Source organism: Ranitomeya imitator, chromosome 8 (genome assembly GCF_032444005.1).
Source record: "Ranitomeya imitator isolate aRanImi1 chromosome 8, aRanImi1.pri, whole genome shotgun sequence".
Classification (NCBI taxonomy): domain Eukaryota; kingdom Metazoa; phylum Chordata; class Amphibia; order Anura; family Dendrobatidae; genus Ranitomeya; species Ranitomeya imitator.
The window spans coordinates 16,789,137-16,810,636 of record NC_091289.1 but is presented as its reverse complement, the minus strand read 5'-3'; the positions used below and the strand labels follow the sequence as shown (position 1 = coordinate 16,810,636).

The 21,500-nt window shown below is 51.1% G+C and overlaps 1 protein-coding gene across 2 annotated transcripts in view; it reads left to right on the top strand.

Moving 5' to 3' along the window:
• Positions 1–4,171: 4,171 nt before the first annotated feature.
• Positions 4,172–21,500, top strand: part of MTMR14 (myotubularin related protein 14) — a 50,163-nt gene continuing 32,834 nt past the window's right edge. Inside the window, exons 1-11 of one of the 2 annotated variants that reach the window (XM_069736438.1) lie at positions 4,172–4,380; positions 7,095–7,243; positions 8,207–8,315; positions 8,685–8,760; positions 8,882–8,939; positions 9,516–9,635; positions 9,917–9,990; positions 10,494–10,564; positions 11,652–11,726; positions 13,519–13,585; positions 15,331–15,416. In XM_069736438.1, coding sequence (XP_069592539.1) covers positions 4,291–4,380; positions 7,095–7,243; positions 8,207–8,315; positions 8,685–8,760; positions 8,882–8,939; positions 9,516–9,635; positions 9,917–9,990; positions 10,494–10,564; positions 11,652–11,726; positions 13,519–13,585; positions 15,331–15,416 — 975 coding nt within the window. In that variant the 5' untranslated portion in view covers positions 4,172–4,290. The remainder of the gene's footprint in view (positions 4,381–7,094; positions 7,244–8,206; positions 8,316–8,684; positions 8,761–8,881; positions 8,940–9,515; positions 9,636–9,916; positions 9,991–10,493; positions 10,565–11,651; positions 11,727–13,518; positions 13,586–15,330; positions 15,417–21,500) is intronic. The other variant, XM_069736437.1, reaches the window with a different exon arrangement.

Sequence of the window (21,500 nt, the reverse complement as noted above, 5' to 3'; positions counted from 1 at the left end):
GCATAGTGGAGACGGGATTTCAGGAAATCCCCTCCACTATGCTGTAACATCTGGACGCTGCGTGTTTGACGCTGCGGCCCTACGCAGCGTCAAACACGCAGCGTTTCCTGACTGTGGAAACACATCCTAAGGCTATGTGCACACGTTGCGGATTGGGGTGCAGAATTTTCTGCAGAAAATCCGCATCTCCTGGCAGAAAACACAGGTGCAGATTTGACGCATTTTTTATGCGGATTTCATGCGTTTTTTACCCCTGCGGATTTCTATAATGGAAGGGTGCAGAAACGCTGCAGATCCGCACAAAAGAAGTGACATGCTATTTCTTTTGATCCGCAGCGTTTTTCATGCGGAATTTTCCGCACTATTAGCACAGGATTTTTTTTTCCTATTGATTTACATTGTACTGTAAATCACTTTGCAGATCTGCAGTGTTTCTGCGCAGAAAAAAACGCTGCGGATCCACACTAAATCCGCATCGTGTGCACACAGCCTTACAAAGTTTTTTCCTTGTTTTCTAAAACTCAAATAAAAAAAACTTTAAATAAACTTTATACATTTTGCTTCCCGAAAAGTGTACAGACTTTCCTAAATATAAAATAGTCATTTTAAAAACATGATAAAAAAGTAACAAAATTATAAAATGCTGACAGCTAAATTGTTTTCACAACCCTCCTCCCTAGAAAAAAGAAATAAAAGTTACACAATAAATTATATGTAACAGCTATCCAGTTGGGGGGGCAGAATTTGTCCTGTAACTGGTTCTAATATGCTGCCACAATTACACTGGAAATCAGATACAGAAAAAATAAATAAATTATGCATTGCCCCTAAAAGGTGTTTGGGAAGGATGGCAGCAGAAAGATCAGGCAGAATCCCACCGCTGCCACCAGATGTGACAAACCTGCACCTCGCCACCCCGCCTGATGTCCCAATTACGTCGGAGGGATCACACGGTATGGTCTTCGCACTTGCACCAAGGTGACGTTCTGTACCCACTGGGACACATAAGGTCAGCTTGGCACAGTTTTACACAGACATCCCCTGTCCTCATGGGCACAGAGGCCCGGGGAGTGAGAGCAGGTGGTCCACACAGTCGCTGACTTCACTAGCACGAGTGAAACAGAGCACTGCCAGCCCGGTAGGACTGCCACCAGTTCCTCGTTAGATATAAGCCTGGTCCTTTAACGGGCCAGAAATCAGCCCCGGTAGCTTGGAAAGTTCAGCCGATAAAACAGATGTGTGGATTGATATACAAGAGCAACCCAAGGTTAAATGACATATTTAATAACCTTAAGGACACACTAGACAATACTCTATCTACATAATGTTTATACATATACAATGGTCAGATATGCAAATACAATGGTGGTAGTACAAAAAAATGCAGAAGAGTCAGTTACCAGTCAGATGAAAGGTGCTGTTTGTGGTGGAGGGGTTGCCATATGGGAGGCTGTAGGTCCACTCTGTTTCTTGACTTCTCCTCTCATGATATGTGGTTGTGACTGCCCCAGAAAAAAATCATTAGGCCATGCTTTACACGAGCATTTAACTTAATGGAGTCATTCCCTTCCTGCCCCCTGGGCTGGACCTAAACCACCTGCCCTTGCACCTAGCAGCTATAATCTCCAAAACTTAAGATGGGTCATTACTCCTTAATGGACGGTCCTGGGGAGGCAGTTTTGGCACCACAGAATCCAGCCAGGCCCCTGCTTCGTGTTGAGACCAAACATGGCTTTACTACCTGATTCCTACCAGCTATTCTACATATCTCCCCACCCTGAAGTGCTAGAACAGATCGAGACCCTGGAAGGCGTTTGGCCCATTGGAGAGATCTCGAAAATATAACCAGTGTGTGGCTAGGCCGAACAATAGCTCCATATTCTCCTTATGATATCGTAGCTGAAGGAACAAAGCAGTTACACCACATGGGCTTTACAGGTCTTCCTGTAAGAGCTTGGATACTAGCTAGTGTGGCTGGACCACCTGCTGAGCCAGGTGTTCTGTCACAGCTGCACATGTCATTAAATCTCCCCTTCCCTCACAGTGTTTTATGCCTATATAAGGCCGGTTTCACACGTTAGTGGCTCCGGTACGTGAGGTGACAGTTTCCTCACGTACCGGAGACACTGACTCACGTAGACACATTGAAATCAATGTGTCTCTGCACATGTCAGCGTGTTTTCACGGACCGTGTGTCCGTGTGCAAAACACGGAGACATGTCAGTGTTCGTGGGAGCGCACGGATTACACGGACCCATTAAAGTCAATGGCTCCGTGTAAAACACGTACCGCACACGGACGCTGTCCATGTGCAGTCCGTGTGCCGTGCAGGAGACAGCGCTACAGTAAGCGCTGTCCCCCCAGAGTGGTGCTGAAGCCGCCATTCATATCTTCTCTGCAGCAGCGTTTGCTGTAGAGAAGATATGAAAAATCCTTTTTTTTGTGTGTTTATAATAAAGATCCCTGTCCCCAGCCCCCTCCCACCCCCTGTGCACCCGCCCGCTGTTAATAAAATACTCACCCGGCTCCCTCGCAGCGTCCTCTCAGCACCAGGTTCTCCTGTATGAGCGGTCATGTGGTGCCGCCGATTACAGTCATGAATATGCGGCTCCACCTCCCATAGGGGTGGAGCCGCATATTCATGACTGTAATGGGCGGCACCACGTGACCGCTCATACAGGAGAAGCTGCGGCGCGGAGAGGACGCTTTGAGGGAGCCGGGTGAGTATTTTAGTAACAGCGGCCGTACGCACAGGGGGTGGGAGGGGGTGGGGACAGGGATCTTTATTTTAAACACGAAAAAAAAGAAAAAGGATTTTTCATATCTTCTCTCTAGCGAACGCTGCTGGAGAGAGGATATGAATCGCGGCTTCAGCACCACTCTGGGGGGACAGCGCTTACTGTAGCGCTGTCTCCTGCACGGTCCGTGTGGTACCCAGTTGGCACACGGGCGGCACACGGCTGCCGCACATGTGCCACACTGATGTTCACGGTAAGCACACGGACATGGATAATTCCGGTAACGATTTTTCCGGTACCGGAATTATCTGGACGTGTGAGACTGGCCTAAGTGGAACAATGTCTGAAATTAAAAAATAAATAGATTAAAAAAAAACGGATAAAAACAAAAGAAAAAATGCACTGCCAGCTCGAATTCGCTGTTTCTGTCCCCGTCCACATCGAAATAATAAAAAAGTGTCTAAAATACAAAATAGTTGTTACGAAAAGGGGCACACAGTTTAGAAATGTATTTTAGCGGTCCTTTGTGATCATAAAAAAATGACAAAAATAGGTGCATTTTCCTAATAATAAAAAAGAATTTAAAAATTAAAAAAACATTTTTTTTAGAAGTCTGAAAATGGGGTACAAAAATGCCCAAAATGTGCCTGATCATGAACGTGGGGTCGGGGAAGAGAAGGTCTAACTTCTTAGGGGCCGCTGGCAATCGTGACAGCGGCATTTAAAGTGTTATTTGAACAAATCAAATTAGCTACCCTATCTGTAGGACTAGAGATAATTGCTGCGTGTCTGATCGTGGGGACCCCCAGAAATCCTTAGAACGAGGTTGGATGGGGTGGAGGTGGGCATGTGCGGCCCCTGCTCCTGCCATTGTCTAGGAGACGGCTATTGTAAATAAGGACCGACCACGATTGAGCCCCTCATGACAAGACTGCATGGCAGCTACAGAAAAACGCTCTGTCCCTAAGAATAACACGGACAAGTGCGCATGCCCCATACATTATAACGGGCGTGCGTGAGCGTCTCCGGTACGCGTGAAAACGGACGCCACACGGACCAGAAACACGGACGGGTGAAGGGGTCTAAAGCTAAGCTTTTATAATGTGTGCAAACTGTAAAGCGCTGCAGAACATGTTAGCACTATATAAAAATAAAGAATATTATTATATCTCCCATTCTGTGCCCTGGACCTAAACAGAAAGCTCCACAGCGCCCACGGGTGGCCACACACGGTATTACAACAACACATATCCTGCTCTCATGGTGGAGACACTTTTTGGGGTGCTTGTGAGGCAGCAAAAATCTGTCAGCTGTCGTGCTCCTCGGTGACTACTAAAGATAAACCACGCTCCTAAAAAAAAAAGAAATAATAACCTCCCTTTTCCCCAACCAAGATGGCGGCGCTGTGACCTCATCACTGTGCGCCTTGTCACGTGGGCGCGTCATGAAGAAAGCGCCCGGTTGTCGCTGCGGATGTCCTGTTAAGGCGAGTCCCGGTGCTCCGGTTTCCGAGATGGGCTGCACCCTCTGATACCAGGGAAGAGTGGGCGCTATGGAAGACCTCGGCAACATCAACGGCTTGGTGGAGCTTTTGGAGGAGTTCTCCCGTGCGCAGTTCCGGGCTAAAGATGTGGGATCAAAGGTGAGAATGTCGGTACTGACCACAGGAAGGCAGCAGAGAGCAGGGCAACACTCGGCGCACAAGGGGCGGTGGGCTGCGCTGGTGCACATGCGCAGTCACTGCTCCACTGCTGGCCATCATCCCACGTGACAGTGTTTACCAGAGGATGAGCAAGACCTCTGCCTGCTGTCAGTGGATGGAAATATGCAGAAATCTGCTACAGCCTAATGTTCCTCAGATTCTGTATTTACACCTGATACATTGTAGCAAACTATCAGGAGAGGAGGCTGGAGCGGTCTGTGCTGGGTGCAATTGTAGCGGACAGTCAGCTGTGAGAAATGTTAGATCTGCTTGAGCGTCTGTGTCTTGGTGTAAACAGGAGAGCTCCTATTCACTGACGGCAAGCAGGGGTTTAAAGGGTGGGGCCGTGAAAATAAAAGGGGCTTTACCAGACGGGTCCCACCAGCCGCAGGGGCTTTACCAGACGGGTCCCGACAGTCCTAGGGGCTTTACCGGGCGGATCCCACCAGCCGCAGGGGCTTTACCGGGCGGATGCCGACAGCCGCAGGGGCTTTACCGGGCGGATGCCGACAGCCGCAGGGGCTTTACCGGACAGATCCCGACAGCCGCAGGGGCTTTACCGGACAGATCCCACCAGCCGCAGGGGCTTTACCAGAGGGATCCCGACAGCCGCAGGGGCTTTACCGGACGGATCCCGACAGCCGCAGGGGCTTTACCGGACGGATCCCGACAATCCTAGGGGCTTTACCGGACGGATCCCGACAATCCTAGGGGCTTTGCCAGATGAATCCCGACAATCCTAGGGGCTTTGCCAGACGGGTCCCGACAGCCGCAGGGGCTTTGCCGGACGGGTCCAGACGACCGCCGGGGCTTTACCGGACGGGTCCAGATGGCCGCCGGGGCTTTACCGGACGGGTCCAGATGGCCGCCGGGGCTTTACCGGACGGGTCCAGATGGCCGCCGGGGCTTTACCGGACGGGTCCAGATGGCCGCCGGGGCTTTACCGGACGGGTCCAGATGGCCGCCGGGGCTTTACCGGACGGGTCCAGTTGGCCGCCGGGGCTTTACCGGACGGGTCCAGATGGCCGCCGGGGCTTTACCGGACGGGTCCAGATGGCCGCCGGGGCTTTACCGGACGGGTCCAGATGGCCGCCGGGGCTTTACCGGACGGGTCCAGATGGCCGCCGGGGCTTTACCGGACGGGTCCAGATGGCCGCCGGGGCTTTACCGGACGGGTCCAGATGGCCGCCGGGGCTTTACCGGACGGGTCCAGATGGCCGCCGGGGCTTTACCGGACGGGTCCAGATGGCCGCCGGGGCTTTACCGGACGGGTCCAGATGGCCGCCGGGGCTTTACCGGACGGGTCCAGATGGCCGCCGGGGCTTTACCGGACGGGTCCAGATGGCCGCCGGGGCTTTACCGGACGGGTCCAGATGGCCGCCGGGGCTTTACCGGACGGGTCCAGATGGCCGCCGGGGCTTTACCGGACGGGTCCAGATGGCCGCCGGGGCTTTACCGGACGGGTCCAGATGGCCGCCGGGGCTTTACCGGACGGGTCCAGATGGCCGCCGGGGCTTTACCGGACGGGTCCAGATGGCCGCCGGGGCTTTACCGGACGGGTCCAGATGGCCGCCGGGGCTTTACCGGACGGGTCCAGATGGCCGCCGGGGCTTTACTAAATAATAAAGATGCTGGTCATGAAGGGGATGAACAATCCTGAGACTACAGGAGTCGGTGAAAGCCAGTTTGTGCTGAGTTTGGAGAAATGTCATATTATGAGTTGTTTGTTTCATTGGTTTAATGCAAATGGCAGAAAGTTTGTAAATGAAAAAAACATTTGCTATGGTGGGAGAATACGTCGGATTGTACCGGTAAGGCCTCTGCTTGCTGTCAGTGAATGTGAATCTTTTAGGATCGGCCATCGGTGGGGTCTCTCTCGGAGGGGTGCAGTTCTCCAGCCTCTGCGTCGCTCTCATTTGCCTCTTGTATATTTGGTCGTGGCTCTGATGAGGATCACACCTTTGTCCCATTTATTTCATACACTATTTTTATAGAACTGGAAAACCCGTTTATTGCTCCGTTCACTGTCTGCCAGCACAGGATTGGAGAATTTCCTTTTTATTTTTTTATTTTGTTTCCTCCCATGGGTCCTCTGCTGACTGCTGCAGATTTCTCAGCCATTACACAATCCTCGCCGGTTATATAGTTTTATTCTTGTGAAAAGTTCAGCAAAGTGTTGTAAAACTTTACTCAAGTGAGTAAAAGAGGCGGCAGGGGGTGTCCTCCACCCGCCATAAGTACCGGGGAGAAAAAGAGGTGTCCAATCTTGTGTAGGTAAAGCTAGTACCCCAATGTCTCACTGTAGGGGGTCAGAGCTCCATTTCCAACTGCAGGGAGCAAAATGCCTGCATAGAAGTAAAGGCGAATAACAAAATTCTGGTTACCTGGAGCCACCACTAGAGGGAGCTCACTGTATGCACATTATGAAGCTCCCTCTAGTGGCGGCTGAAGGTAGTCCAAATTCATTTAATCCAAGGCCTGTGCAGGGGATCTCGCGCTCTGTATGAGGAAATCTGCGGAACATGAGACGTCGGTTTTTGGCCTATATTTCTGAACTAGACTGACGTTCCCTCAGCTGCGGTTTGTTACAATGTATCGGTGCAGCTTAGTCTCCAGCTCCTATTACTGATCAGGTTTCTGTCCTCCCTGCACAGGTGGAGCGGATTGAGCAGCGGTGTCTGCAGCTTTTCGGGAGAGATTATTGCTACAGTGTCATCCAGAACCCGAATGGGGAGCTGTGCAGCCACTACCCCCGACAGATTGTCTTCCTGGAGTACGAGAGCGCCGAGGACGAGAAGCACACGTATGTAATGTCTCTGATAATCCGGCAGTACGCTGTGGGATATTGTCATTTAGGTCTTATTACATTTCGATACCTGTCGGACAATCTTATTCCATTGATTCATGGATTTTGCTGCGTGAACATATAATATATCGTGCCTGTGATACTTTATTTTCCAGCCGTCACATTCACCTTCTTGCAGGTAGGGGGCAGCATCTCCTCACAAACTGAGCTCTGTGGCGTGCAGACCAGACTGCGGGACGCTGCGTTCTCTCCTGTATCACGTCCGGATTAATGTCTGATCCTGTGACCGCTCCGATAATCTGCCGTGTTAATGCTGAGCGTTCTCTGTGACTCGGGTGTAATGTGGGAGAAGTGTGCGATCTCTGCGAATATCCTGATAGTGGCCAATAGTGAGGCCGAGGAAGCCAGGATGAGTGCGGCGGAGGCCACCTACCTGCAGCCATGCATTGCAGCCCGCGCTCTATCGCTCACTCTCACTTGTCCTCGCTTTCACCTCTCTGTCTTGTTCATTCTCCAATTCGCTTTTTCTTTCTTTCTGTCTTGCTCACTCTCCTCTTTTGTGTCTCGCTTTCCCTGTTGCTCTCATTCTCCCACTCTTTTTGTGTCTTTCTCACTCTCTGTGGCTTGTACATTTTTATTTTTTTTTGTCTTGTGCGCACTTTCTTTTTGTGTCTTGCGTGCTTGTTTTCTTTTTCTCTTGCTCACTTTCTTTTTGTGTTTTGCTCGTTTGCTTGCTTTCCTCTCTAGCGCGCTCGCTTTCTTTTTGTCTCTCGCGCGCTCGCTTTCTTTTTCTCTCGCGCGCTCGCTTTCTTTTTGTCTCTCGCGCCCTCGCTTTCTTTTTGTCTCTCGCGTCCTCGCTTTCTTTTTGTCTCTCGCGCCCTCGCTTTCTTTTTGTCTCTCGCGCCCTCGCTTTCTTTCTCTTTTTTGCTTTAATGATTCCCTGTGATTTTTGTGTTTCAGGTTTGAGAGCACAGTGCAGGTCAGCAAGTTACAAGACCTCGTAAACCGCAGTAAAATGGCGCGATGCCGAGGACGTTTCGTCTGTCCTGTTATCCTCTACAAGGGAAAGGTAATGGCTTCTTTTTCCTTTCTTGCATCCACAGCACAGGCCGCGCTCGGCAGCTGCTCGTCCCAAACCTTCACAATCTCACCATATTCAGTCTGCCATCCCAATGGGGCGGCTGTGACTCTCTGCACAGGCCGATGGCTGCGGCGGCGCCGCTATGCTGAGCAAATTCTGAGGGGCATGTAGCACTACCCCAGCGCTGCAGCCCCTTCATCACCAACAACCATGAAGTGAAGATGTTTCATCGATTCCTTTATCGATTACCCTTTTTATCTCAAAATCTGCCTCAAATCACATTTTTTTTGTTATCCCTATTTGGAAGCGCTGCAGATTTTTGAATTCGTCCTGATGTTTTCTGCTTTTCCCTTGCAGCACATTTGCAGGTCGGCAACACTGGCCGGATGGGGGGAGTTGTATGGTCGCACCGGTTACAATTACATCTTCTCAGGTAAGATTAATGGTCGTCCCTCTGGGCCTTGACGTTGGCTCCTCTCTCAATCAGTGCCAGCAGCGCTGTACTCCACTCTCAGATCTGATGGCTCTGATCCTCCTGTGAATTTTTTTTTCAGGGGGCGCTGATGATTCCTGGGCGGACACCGAAGTTACAGAGGATGATTCTGCAGCCAGGTATTGTATGAGACGCTCTAGATATTAGGATTATATTAAAGCCCAGCATTTAATCCTCCATATGGCACCAGCGCATCAGTCTGGGGGCAATGTATGGGGGCAGTCATTATATGAAGTCAGGTGTATTGTGAAAAGTTTTACGTCCTAGGAGGACATCAAGACGCAAGATCCCAGCCTGTCGCTGTCATTTCCCCTTCTGTCCAGCCTTCAGTGACCTCACTCGAGTCAGGAACTTGTCCACGTGTTATCACCCCTCTCACCAATCACATCCCGCTACTGTCATCTCTCCCCTAGTATGGCTGGTGGCAAAGGGAATACAGGACCTCTGCCTCACGGTATCGCCTCCCTTACCAATCACAGCTTGCTGTTGTCCGCTCCCCAGTGACCCTCAGGGAGGGGATTCTGGGACTTGTCCTCTTGTTATCACCCCTCTCACTAATCAGTACCTGCTTTCTGATGTCTTGCTGTGATTCAGAATTAAATGATGGCAACCAGGATTGTAATCTGCGGGGGGGGGCAACACCGTCACCATGATGTAAGTTATCTAACCAGTTCATTCTCATTTCTTCCTCCCAGGAACGGAGACTCTCAATTCGACAAAGTCCGGGGCCACGACATCAAATTATTGCGCTACTTGTCTGTCCGATACATCTGCGACCTGATGGTAGAAAACAAGAAAGTGAAATTTGGGCTCAAGTGAGTTTTGTTTGTATTTCAGTCCGATTTTTGCTAATAATTTTAATTAATTTTAATTATAATTAATTATAATTAAAATTATAATATCTTTCAGAGACCTGGGTCAATGAAAATATTTGATCTCTTTTTAAGTTACTGATTATTATTATATTTTGTTTTCTCCATTGAACCCAATCAGTTGAGGGAGTGTAGATTTTGTAGAACCAAATCTTCCTTTGCGAAATAAGTATTATACATTAAACTTGTGCTTTTTTTTTTTTTTTTTCTTTTCTTCCATCCAGTGTTACTTCCTCTGAAAAGGTGGACAAGGCTCAGCGGTATGCAGACTTCACGCTCTTGTCGATTCCTTATCCAGGTAGAGAATATTAATCCTTTTGTAGAACTCATTTTGTTTTGTGTCAGAGGATCTTTAAAGGGGACACAAATATTGATAAGTTATCGTTGGGATGGATCCTAGATCTGATTGGTGGGCATCCAACTTCCGACACTTCCACCGACCTTCCGTTACCAAGTCCTGCAGCCGCTGGAAGTGTACAGAGCCAGAAATGTGAAGGCTCCGCACACCATGTAGCGACCGTTCTCCCTTACCGCAGCTCATAATAGCGGAGTACCAGAGACCGGACTTGTGCTGTATTCTTCTGGGGCCACGGGACCTGGAAACTGATCGTGGGTTGATCTCTTGCCGCCGGGACCTTTACGAGATAGCCACAGCAGGAATAGGAGATTACTCCTACATTTCACTAGGGTCACTGCGTAATCTATGGAAGGTTAAGGGTCCAATATGTCCCCACAGACCGGTCCAGTGAATATTGTTTGTTTTTTTTGTTTTGTTTTTTTATGTCTTCTGCTTTCTTGCAGGCTGTGAATTTTTTAAGGATTACAAGGATCGAGACTATGCTGCGGAAGGACTTGTATTTAACTGGAAGCAGGTAGGATTCACAGCATGACCCTAGTACACCCTGATTTCTGTATTGTAACCTACGACGTGGATTTATTAAAGGAGTCTTGTCAGCACAGACTGTTAAAAATGAAGTACAAGTGCTCGGAGCATCACGGCGGGGCCAATCCTTTATATACACCTTCCCACCTGCTTGGTTTCCATCTCTTTCCACCCTTCTCTGGCTCTCTGAAGACAGAGCTGTCAATCAAAGAGGAGGTTAGGGTGGAGATTGAGGGGAAGGTGCTGTTAAAGGATTGTGCCCCCTGTGATGCACCGGGTGCTTCTGCTTGGTTTGAACAGCCATTGTGCTGTTGCAAATATCTGCACCCACCAATACATAATTGAACAGGCACAATTTATTAAGAAAAAAAAAAAAGCACTAAATACTCCAGTGCAATAAAACAAAAAACTGCTGGAGTGATGCCTATGATGGAATATAGGCTGAACTGGATGGACAAATGTCTTTTTTCGGCCTTACTAACTATGTTACTATGTTACTACGCTTTACGGGGTTGTTATATTCTGTGGCCCGAGACTTGCAAATACTGAGATCTCGGATCAGAAGGAGACTGGCGGCCATCCTGTTAATTGTCCTGTACTTGGTACCCGCACTGCTTCCCAACCATTGCATATCGTGCCCTCCAGACTGCGGCTGTCGCTGTACAGGACACTGTATGTGACACATTGCATTTGTAGCTGCCACTTTAATATAGATGTCAGTCTTTGAGGATCTGTGGACGGCACATACTGTCAAGCGATTATTTGTGCTGCTGACTATTGTAAGGTCAGTCTCTTGGACCCTTAGAGAGCTCATCCAGCGCCTCTTCTTTCCACATTTGGGAGCGTTGCAGTTTTCGTTACATTACCGGCCCCCTGTTGTGTATTTCCGGGTTTAGTATATGGCCGGCCGGTGTCATACAAGCCTTAGTCTCATTATTGGCGCAGGTGCATGTTACTTGTCGGAGGTCAGTAACGCCGCTATTTAAAATAGGCCCATAAATGTAGTTGCAGTTAATGTTTGGCATAATCTGTACACTATGAAGCCCCTCATGTGTCGCGTGCTTCTCCATCCGCAGGATTACGTTGATGCCCCTTTAAGCATCCCAGTCTGCTTGACAAGACACCTAAACATTGACTGGCGGGAATACCAGGTAAGCGGGTGATGCTCATCATGTGAGGTGCCCTGCCGCACGTGACGCTCGCCCTACGGGACGCGGCCCGTTGCTATCGTCTACCCCCTGAGGCTGCACAGCGGCCGACAAGATGATGAAAGCACAGACCGACCGTCAGGAGCGGTGCCTCTCTGTGTCCTGATAGTAAAGGTTCTTCTCGTGGTAAAGCCTCTGGGATCTTCCAGCAGAACTGAGGACCCAGCATGTGCGAAGCCGGAGAAAATGGGTCAGCGCATGGCAGGAGGCGCTGCGGGCCGCTCAGTTAATGGGGTCGGCTTAGAAACGTCTAATTGAGCGGCACCTGCACTGGGAGCTTCAGTCTGCGGGGACAGGACTGCGGAGTCGCATCTTATCTTATAGATTTATTTACCTTTTTAATTTCAACATAATGATTCTAACACTACTGTGTCCATAAAAAGTGAGACCTCCTGCAGGGAAAAGTATCGCTGCGGTCATTGAAAGTAGCGCAGCTATTGTAATCTTTAGGTTGGGTCATCAGCGTAAGTTCTGTGGGTTCCTGACACCCGCCACTGCCACTGATCACTGGTTGTCGGAACAAGGACACGACCGTTTGCTGTGTAAGGAGTGGTGCTGCAGTACTTAGACCGTCCACTACACAATGTATGGCGCCGTGGTGCTCTGCATACTTCTCGCGGTCGTGGGACCAAAGCTGATAATAGGGGGTCACGGGAGTCGGACCCCCACATCTATATGAATGTAATGACAATTATCGACCCCCTGGAATTGTATGACTACATTGACACCTGAGTGTTGTACATGTTGACACCACGCCATAGATTAGAGATGTTCACAGTCTGGATGGCGGTGCTTTCTACGCTGCTGCTGTTCATTTTTTCGGGGGGCTCTTGTAAATGTCTCTCCCCCAGAATTTTGTTGGAGACAGGCCTGTGATTTCATTGTCTTTCAGCAGGCAGAATTGGGGCAGAGCACAGCAGGCGGCCGGGAAGTGCTGAGCCAGCATTTGTCGGAGAGAGCAGATCTACATCGCACAAGGATCATCCTGGGAACTGCCGGGCGGAGGAATATATAAATATATATAACCGTGAATGCATTACTGCTCCTCACTCCGTAATCAAGGACATATATGGTTAATAATGGGGGGATGTCCCGTCATCCTGTCTAATGGCGGCTGGAAAGAGCAGTTGATATCGCTCTGCCGATCCTCCTATTGCTCTTCCTGGCACAAAGGCGCAGATCCTAGTTGACGTCCTTGTCTGCCTCTGCCTTGGGTATCGCCCCCCCCCCCCCCCCCCCCGGGAAGCTGGACCGTCTGTGCCCCCCGGGGGAGCTGGACCACCTTTGTGCCCCTTGGGGACCTGGACCACCTGGATGGGCACCTCCTGCCACCAGTAGTGATGACAACACAAGCAAACTCCCTCCATTGCTCCTCTTGTCGCTTTCATTTGCACCAATGCCGGTGACATGGATTCACAATGGTGTCTGCCTCCTGTCTGCACAGAACAATATCCCCTAAGTTTTATCATCTTTGGGGGGGGTCACACTGCGATGTACAAGTGAGTAGTGTATTAAGGAGGGTGGTCTAGGGACCACCGTAGGATTGTATCCCTTTGTCTAATGCTTGTGTGACTCCTTAAGTAGATCTGCAGTGTAAAAAATGGGGGGGAAAACACAGCAACAACCCGAGGTTTTAATGAGGCAAAAGGCTGGTTTTATCTTACATTGGACTCCAATAGACGCAGTTTTTTATTTTTCCTTTACTATAACCCGTCTTCCACTTTTTTTGGTGCAGAGTTGGGACTTGGTGAAGCAGACGCAGAATTACCTGAGGCTCCTCATTCACATCATCAATGGGGACGGTAAGAGTCTCCTCTGCCATTCAACGCTGCGAGTAAAATGGACATAATCTGGGGCAAGAAGTAGCTAAATGCCTGGGGTCCGCGATCTTGGGGATTTTGCCCCCGGCCATTACCTCTACGTGTGAATGCAGCCTTAGGCGCACGTATGAAGCCTTCTGAAATGCCACAATTTCTACATAAGGAGCCCTCCTTCATCGAATTGCTATACACGTGCACGCTCTGGTCGGCTGAGCATGCACGCGTCCTGTACGGGGAGGAAGCAGCTGACGGACACCTTCACAGTGTTTGGTAAAGGATATAATATAGGAGGAGGTAAGCTTAAAGGGGAAGTTCACCAGCGGCCCCCAGCACATGCCAATCAATTATACTCGATGTATAATTCTTCTCTGTGGACGTCCTTTTGTTACCCTCAGGATGAGTCGGATGATGGGGGTTACTCTTCTCTGAGATTAGATCCGCAGTCACATAACAAGGCCAGAGTCGCACATGACTAAGCTGAAATGGAAGCTTTTGGCGAGAGAGAAACCCTTTAATTTCACACTTCTTTGTGCCACCTGGGTCCAAGAGCTCAGAAAACATTGCTAAGTGCCAAGCAGAATTTAAAGGGGTTGTTCACAGCGGTGAGCGGCTTGGATAGGAACGGACGGATCTGAAGACGATGGGGGAAGTTCATATTTCCCTTTAACAAAAATCCCTTCCTGGCCAGCCTCGTCATCTACATGTTAACGGGCACAATTATAAATGTAGCCCCCCAAACCTGGTCCCAAAAGGGCCCCCGGATCTACTGAACCCAATTTTGCAAGAACGGTCTTCCACATACCATCCAACAAATCCTTAGTGGTGTGGGGGGAAACATGACGGTGGATTTTGACTCTCTTATTGCAAGCCATTCACTGACAGCAAGCAGGAATAGAAAGAAAAAAAAAAAAAGAAAATGTATTTATTATTTATAAAAGATGGAACAAGCAGTTTTTGAAGGAGATTAGCAAAACATGGCTTCTTTCTTGAAGAAACTGCGTCACCCCTGTCTTTCTCTGATATTGCAGCTCTGTTACATTGACCTGAATAGGGTTGAGCTGCAGAGACTGATTCTGGAAGAACGCACCATATTTACTGATTTCAGACATGTATACTCGCTCATTTGGTGAACTTTCCCTTTAAGCATGTCTCCTTCTATACTATATCCCTTACCGAACCAGCATGGTATCAAATGCTACAGCTGGCCGTGCACATTAGATTATTATAGGACAAACCGTCACGGCGCCTAATGGCTGCATTCCTTCCCTGTGTATTACAGAACACGTGCACGCTCAGCCAATCCGAGCGTGCATGTGTATAGTGGTAAGAAGCCCGCAGAAGCAAATGATCGGCCGCAGCGGTCATGGGGTATATGAGATGTGACTGCTGCATGATTAGGGGAGTTGGGTACAGAGATATTGGGTGACTAGATAGAGAGATATATATATATATATATATATATATATATATATATATATATATATATATATATATATATATATATATATATATATATATCTCTATATCCTGCATGCAGCTTTTTAATTAACCCCTTCACAGCCTATGCATGAAGACAAAGGGCTTTCACAGCCCCGAAAATCTTATAAGAAAAGCGAAAAATGTTGACGTGGCCGCGTTTAATGCGCAGCACTGTTACATCGTTTTTTCATGGTCAATTACTGTGAAATATATATTAGACTGATATGTGCTGTACTCTTCCTCTGCAGAAAACAGCGGGTTGCTGGTGCACTGTATATCCGGGTGGGATCGCACGCCGCTGTTCATTTCACTCCTGAGACTCTCGCTTTGGGCTGTGAGTAGATTTTTAGACATAAGAGGTTTTGTTGTGATTTTTAACCCCTTTAAATCCTCAGATACTTGAAGGTTTCTCTTCTTGCTGTAAAGGCTCGTGCAAGGACTGACAACACGTCTCCCAACCGGAGCAAGATGGCTCCATATATTTCTATGAGGCTGTCGCGCTCTGGTTGGCAGACCCATGGCCAGTCCATGCACTGCGATCCATGGCTGCAGCGAGATCCGCGGATGTCTACATGAGTCCTAGAGCTGGGATTAGGGATCATATTTGCCTTCATTTAAAAACCTACTATTTTTGTGTAGAACTGCGTACACTAGGTTGACGCTTTCGCTGCTCCATGGTTGCAGATTTAAGACAAAAAAAAACACAAACGCTGAGCTCTGAACTTGCAGGCCCACAAGCAGAAATAGCAGAGAAAATAGAAGAAACTATACAGGTATTGGCCAACAGGATAGAGAAGGACAAACGTGAATATAGACTGCAGAATCCAAGCTCTGAACTTGCAGCTGCACAAGCAAAGAATAAAAGTGGTTATTCAGGTATTGGCCAACATGATGGACTGGGACAAATGTGCACATGGACTGCAAACCAGTATGTAACCAGAGAAAGCAGCAGCTATACAGAGGTCTGCTAACTGCAGAGCACAGGGTAAAAGTGAGCGTAGACTGCAAATGCTGAGCTCTGAACTTGCAGCCCCACAAGCAGAGATGGCTGAGAAAGCAGCTGTACAGATATTGGCCAATATTGATGGATTATATAATCCTCCCGTAACGCCCGCTCCATCCCGCGCTCCTCTCACAAGCTTGATTCCTGCTGGTAATATCCGTAGATCTGCTGTAAACTCTTCACCTTGTAAGACTACTTCATGGAGCTGATGCATCTAATAAGCGATTGTGCTCCCGTCCTGCTGAGCTGCGGAACATCATGCAAGCTGCGCCATTCAGCGTAAGAGGAAAGTAAATGCAAACTGTGAACTCGCAGTCCCAGACTGTGCCGAATGCGTCTGTTAAGGGGATCACTGCTTCTCTTAATGAGAAGATCACAGAGAGAAGGTTTAAAACAAAGGATTGGAAAATTTAAGTTTTTCTGCAGCCGAGACGGAGGTAGGGGGTTACATAAGACCATGATAGAAAATGGCTTTACTTCTGCCTACATACGCAGCACAAGAGCTTTGTCAAACCCTGGTCTGGTGGCCACATCCGTCCAGACCAGAGCCCAGCAAACCTCCTCTTACCTGCCGCCATCCTGGACCCTTTTTCTGATTAGTAGGTCCCTACGTCGTCATTACGTCCGATGTGTCAACATATCGCCAGCCTGCTAATAGGAGGCGTCCAGGATGCCGGCAGGTAGTAGGAAGTGATCCAGCTGCCATAGTTTCAGACTTTCCACTAGAAACCGTGACCTCTGGCCCTTTCAATGGGGACGAGCTTCAGTACCCAACACGACCCATGGATGAACGTTGGGCACACCGTCTAATGTAGCTTTTTATGTGGCGTGATCAGGCAGTAGATCTGCAGTCAGTGGAACATGATGGGGCCGTCACTATGTAAACCAGGGCTGTGGAGTCGATAAGCCAAACCTCCGACTCCACCAAAATGGTCTCTGACTCCCCAGCCCTGGTGTGGACAGCAAAATAAACTTTATATTGTGAATTTCACAGTCTTTGCATTATTAATGAGCTCCCAGACGGGGACCTGCCGCACATGGAGGTATGTGAAGGCGAGGAGCTGCTCTGATATTTCTGATAAATATTTCTTTAGCGAGGAATAGAGGATAGTCGGACTGTACTGGGCTGAGTTGGGAAAGTACACGATACCCTGATGTTAGGCCAAAGGTTAGTGCCCCCCATCTACTCACACTAGTGGGGAACAATAGCTGCTCAGCTGCCAAAGAGGTTAGTCAATAATAAATAATATATTGATTGCTTATTAGAAGTGCTGAATATACGGTAATTCCCGGGAGTCCCGCCGATCATGAGAACGGGTTCCATGTCCTTAGATTGAATGCAGGGTTGATCACTCGTGCATATAGTGCCGGTTATCTGTCAGTCCCAGGCACTGAATGGAGACGCATGTGTGACCTCTGCTCCATTACATCTAAAGACGCAGACCCCCATTCTCGTGATCAGTGGGAAATCCAGCAGTCAGACCCCAACAACCATATCTATCTCCTATAATGATGTGGGAGGAAGGAAAAAAAACTAACCACGTTATAAAAAGTTAAAATTACAACGTTCCTGGGAAGAAGCAACTCTGCAATTTACTGTACTTGTCCTTAAAATTCTCTTTAGCTCTAAAGCTTACAGGTTGCTTAGGTTATTGGCCACTGCTGCAGTCTCAGAGGTGGCCAGCCTCCTAGAAAAGGAGTACAGTGTTTACAAGCGCTTCCCAGTAAAGTTTGTGAGCCCTGCTCTGAAGCTGGCCGGTCTCCCCTGTGCCCCTCCAATGCTATCAGCACGGAAGAGCACACAGCATGCATCTGGTCGAGCTGTCAGGGAGGCAGGGGAGCGGTGCAGACATGCATCTGGTCAGAGCTGTCAGGGAGGCAGGGGAGCGGTGCAGACATGCATCTGGTCGAGCTGTCAGGGAGGCAGGGGAGCGGTGCAGACATGCATCTGGTCAGAGCTGTCAGGGAGGCAGGGGAGCGGTGCAGACATGCATCTGGTCAGAGCTGTCAGGGAGGCAGGGGAGCGGTGCAGACATGCATCTGGTCAGAGCTGTCAGGGAGGCAGGGGAGCGGTGCAGACATGCATCTGGTCAGAGCTGTCAGGGAGGCAGGGGAGCGGTGCAGACATGCATCTGGTCGAGCTGTCAGGGAGGCAGGGGAGCGGTGCAGACATGCATCTGGTCAGAGCTGTCAGGGAGGCAGGGGAGCGGTGCAGACAGGCATCTGGTCAGAGCTGTCAGGGAGGCAGGGGAGCGGTGCAGACATGCATCTGGTCCGTACTGTCAGGGAGGCAGGGGAGTGGTGCAGAGATGTATCTGGTCTGTACTGTCAGGGAGGGGAGCGGTGCAGACATGCATCTGGTCCGTACTGTCAGGGAGGCAGGGGAGCGGTGCAGACATGCATCTGGTCCGTACTGTCAGGGAGGCAGGGGAGCGGTGCAGACATGCATCTGGTCCGTACTGTCAGGGAGGCAGGGGAGCGGTGCAGACAGGCATCTGGTCCGTACTGTCAGGGAGGCAGGGGAGTGGTGCAGACAGGCATCTGGTCCGTACTGTCAGGGAGGCAGGGGAGTGGTGCAGAGATGTATCTGGTCCGTCCTGTCAAGGAGGCAGGGGAGAGGTTCAGACAGGCATCTGGTCCGTACTGTCAGGGAGGCAGGGGAGAGGTTCAGACAGGCATCTGGTCCGTACTGTCAGGGAGGCAGGGGAGCGGTGCAGAGATGTATCTGGTCCGTACTGTCAGGGAGGCAGGGGAGCGGTGCAGACAGGCATCTGGTCCGTACTGTCAGGGAGGCAGGGGAGTGGTGCAGAGATGTATCTGGTCCGTACTGTCAGGGAGGCAGGGGAGCGGTGCAGACAGGCATCTGGTCCGTACTGTCAGGGAGGCAGGGGAGAGGTGCAGACATGCATCTGGTCCGTACTGTCAGAAGGCAGGGGAGTGGTACAGAGATGTATCTGGTCCATAATGTCAGGGAGGCAGGGGAGTGGTGCAGACATTCATCTGATCGATACTGTCAGGGAGGGGAGCGGTGCAGACAGGCATCTGGTCTGTACTGTCAGGCAGGGGAGAGGTTCAGACAGGCATCTTGTCCGTACTGTCAGTGAGGCAGGGGAGCGGTGCAGACATGCCTCTGGTCAGTATGGTCAGGGATGCACCCCCCAGTAAGCAGGGAGGCAGGGGAGCGGTCCAGACATGCCTCTGGTCCGTATGGTCAGGGATGCACCCCCCAGTCAGCAGGGAGGCAGGGGAGCGGTGCAGACATGCCTCTGGTCGGTATGGTCAGGGATGCACCCCCCCAGTAAGCAGGTAGGCAGGGGAGCGGTGCAGACATGCCTCGTCTGTATGGTCAGGGATGCACCCCCCCAGTAAGCAGGTAGGCAGGGGAGCGGTGCAGACATGCCTCTGGTCGGTATGGTCAGGGATGCACCCCCCAGTAAGCAGGTAGGCAGGGGAGCGGTGCAGACATGCCTCGTCTGTATGGTCAGGGATGCACCCCCCCAGTAAGCAGGTAGGCAGGGGAGCGGTGCAGACATGCCTCGTCTGTATGGTCAGGGATGCACCCCCCCACTAAGCAGGTAGGCAGGGGAGCGGTGCAGACATGCCTCTGGTCGGTATGGTCAGGGATGCACCCCCCAGTAAGCAGGTAGGCAGGGGAGCGGTGCAGACATGCCTCATCTGTATGGTCAGGGATGCACCCCCCTAGTAAGCAGGGAGGCAGGGGAGCAGAGCAGACATGCCTCGTCTGTATGGTCAGGGATGCACCCCCCAGTAAGCAGGTAGGCAGGGTAGCGGTGCAGACATGCCTCTGGTCGGTATGGTCAGGGATGCACCCCCCAGTAAGCAGGTAGGCAGGGGAGCAGAGCAGACATGCCTCGTCTGTATGGTCAGGGATGCACCCACCCCAGTAAGCAGGGAGGCAGGGGAGCGGTCCAGACATGCCTCTGGTCCGTATGGTCAGGGATGCACCCCCCAGTAAGCAGGTAGGCAGGGGAGCGGTGCAGACATGCCTCGTCTGTATGGTCAGGGATGCAGCCCCCCAGTAAGCAGGTAGGCAGGGGAGCGGTGCAGACATGCCTCGTCTGTATGGTCAGGGATGCAGCCCCCCAGTAAGCAGGTAGGCAGGGGAGCGGTGCAGACATGCCTCGTCTGTATGGTCAGGGATGCAGCCCCCCAGTAAGCAGGTAGGCAGGGGAGCGGTGCAGACATGCCTCGTCTGTATGGTCAGGGACGCACCCCCCCAGTAAGCAGGTAGGCAGGGGAGCGGTGCAGACATGCCTCGTCTGTATGGTCAGGGATGCACCCCCCAGTAAGCAGGTAGGCAGGGGAGCGGTGCAGACATGCCTCGTCTGTATGGTCAGGGATGCAGCCCCCCAGTAAGCAGGTAGGCAGGGGAGCGGTGCAGACATGCCTCGTCTGTATGGTCAGGGATGCAGCCCCCCAGTAAGCAGGTAGGCAGGGGAGCGGTGCAGACATGCCTCGTCTGTATGGTCAGGGACGCACCCCCCCCAGTAAGCAGGTAGGCAGGGGAGCGGTGCAGACATGCCTCGTCTGTATGGTCAGGGATGCACCCCCCCAGTAAGCAGGTAGGCAGGGGAGCGGTGCAGACATGCCTCGTCTGTATGGTCAGGGATGCAGCCCCCCAGTAAGCAGGTAGGCAGGGGAGCGGTGCAGACATGCCTCGTCTGTATGGTCAGGGACGCACCCCCCCCAGTAAGCAGGTAGGCAGGGGAGCGGTGCAGACATGCCTCGTCTGTATGGTCAGGGATGCACCCCCCCAGTAAGCAGGGAGGCAGGGGAGCGGTGCAGACATGCCTCGTCTGTATGGTCAGGGATGCAGCCCCCCAAGTAAGCAGGTAGGCAGGGGAGCGGTGCAGACATGCCTCTGGTCCGTATGGTCAGGGATGCAGCCCCCCAGTAAGCAGGTAGGCAGGGGAGCGGTGCAGACATGCCTCGTCTGTATGGTCAGGGATGCAGCCCCCCAGTAAGCAGGTAGGCAGGGGAGCGGTGCAGACATGCCTCGTCTGTATGGTCAGGGATGCAGCCCCCCAGTAAGCAGGTAGGCAGGGGAGCGGTGCAGACATGCCTCGTCTGTATGGTCAGGGACGCACCCCCCCAGTAAGCAGGTAGGCAGGGGAGCGGTGCAGACATGCCTCGTCTGTATGGTCAGGGACGCACCCCCCCAGTAAGCAGGTAGGCAGGGGAGCAGTGCAGACATGCCTCATCTGTATGGTCAGGGATGCACCCCCCAGTAAGCAGGTAGGCAGGGGAGCGGTGCAGACATGCCTCTGGTCCGTATGGTCAGGGATGCACCCCCCCAGTAAGCAGGTAGGCAGGGGAGCGGTGCAGACATGCCTCGTCTGTATGGTCAGGGATGCAGCCCCCCAGTAAGCAGGTAGGCAGGGGAGCGGTGCAGAC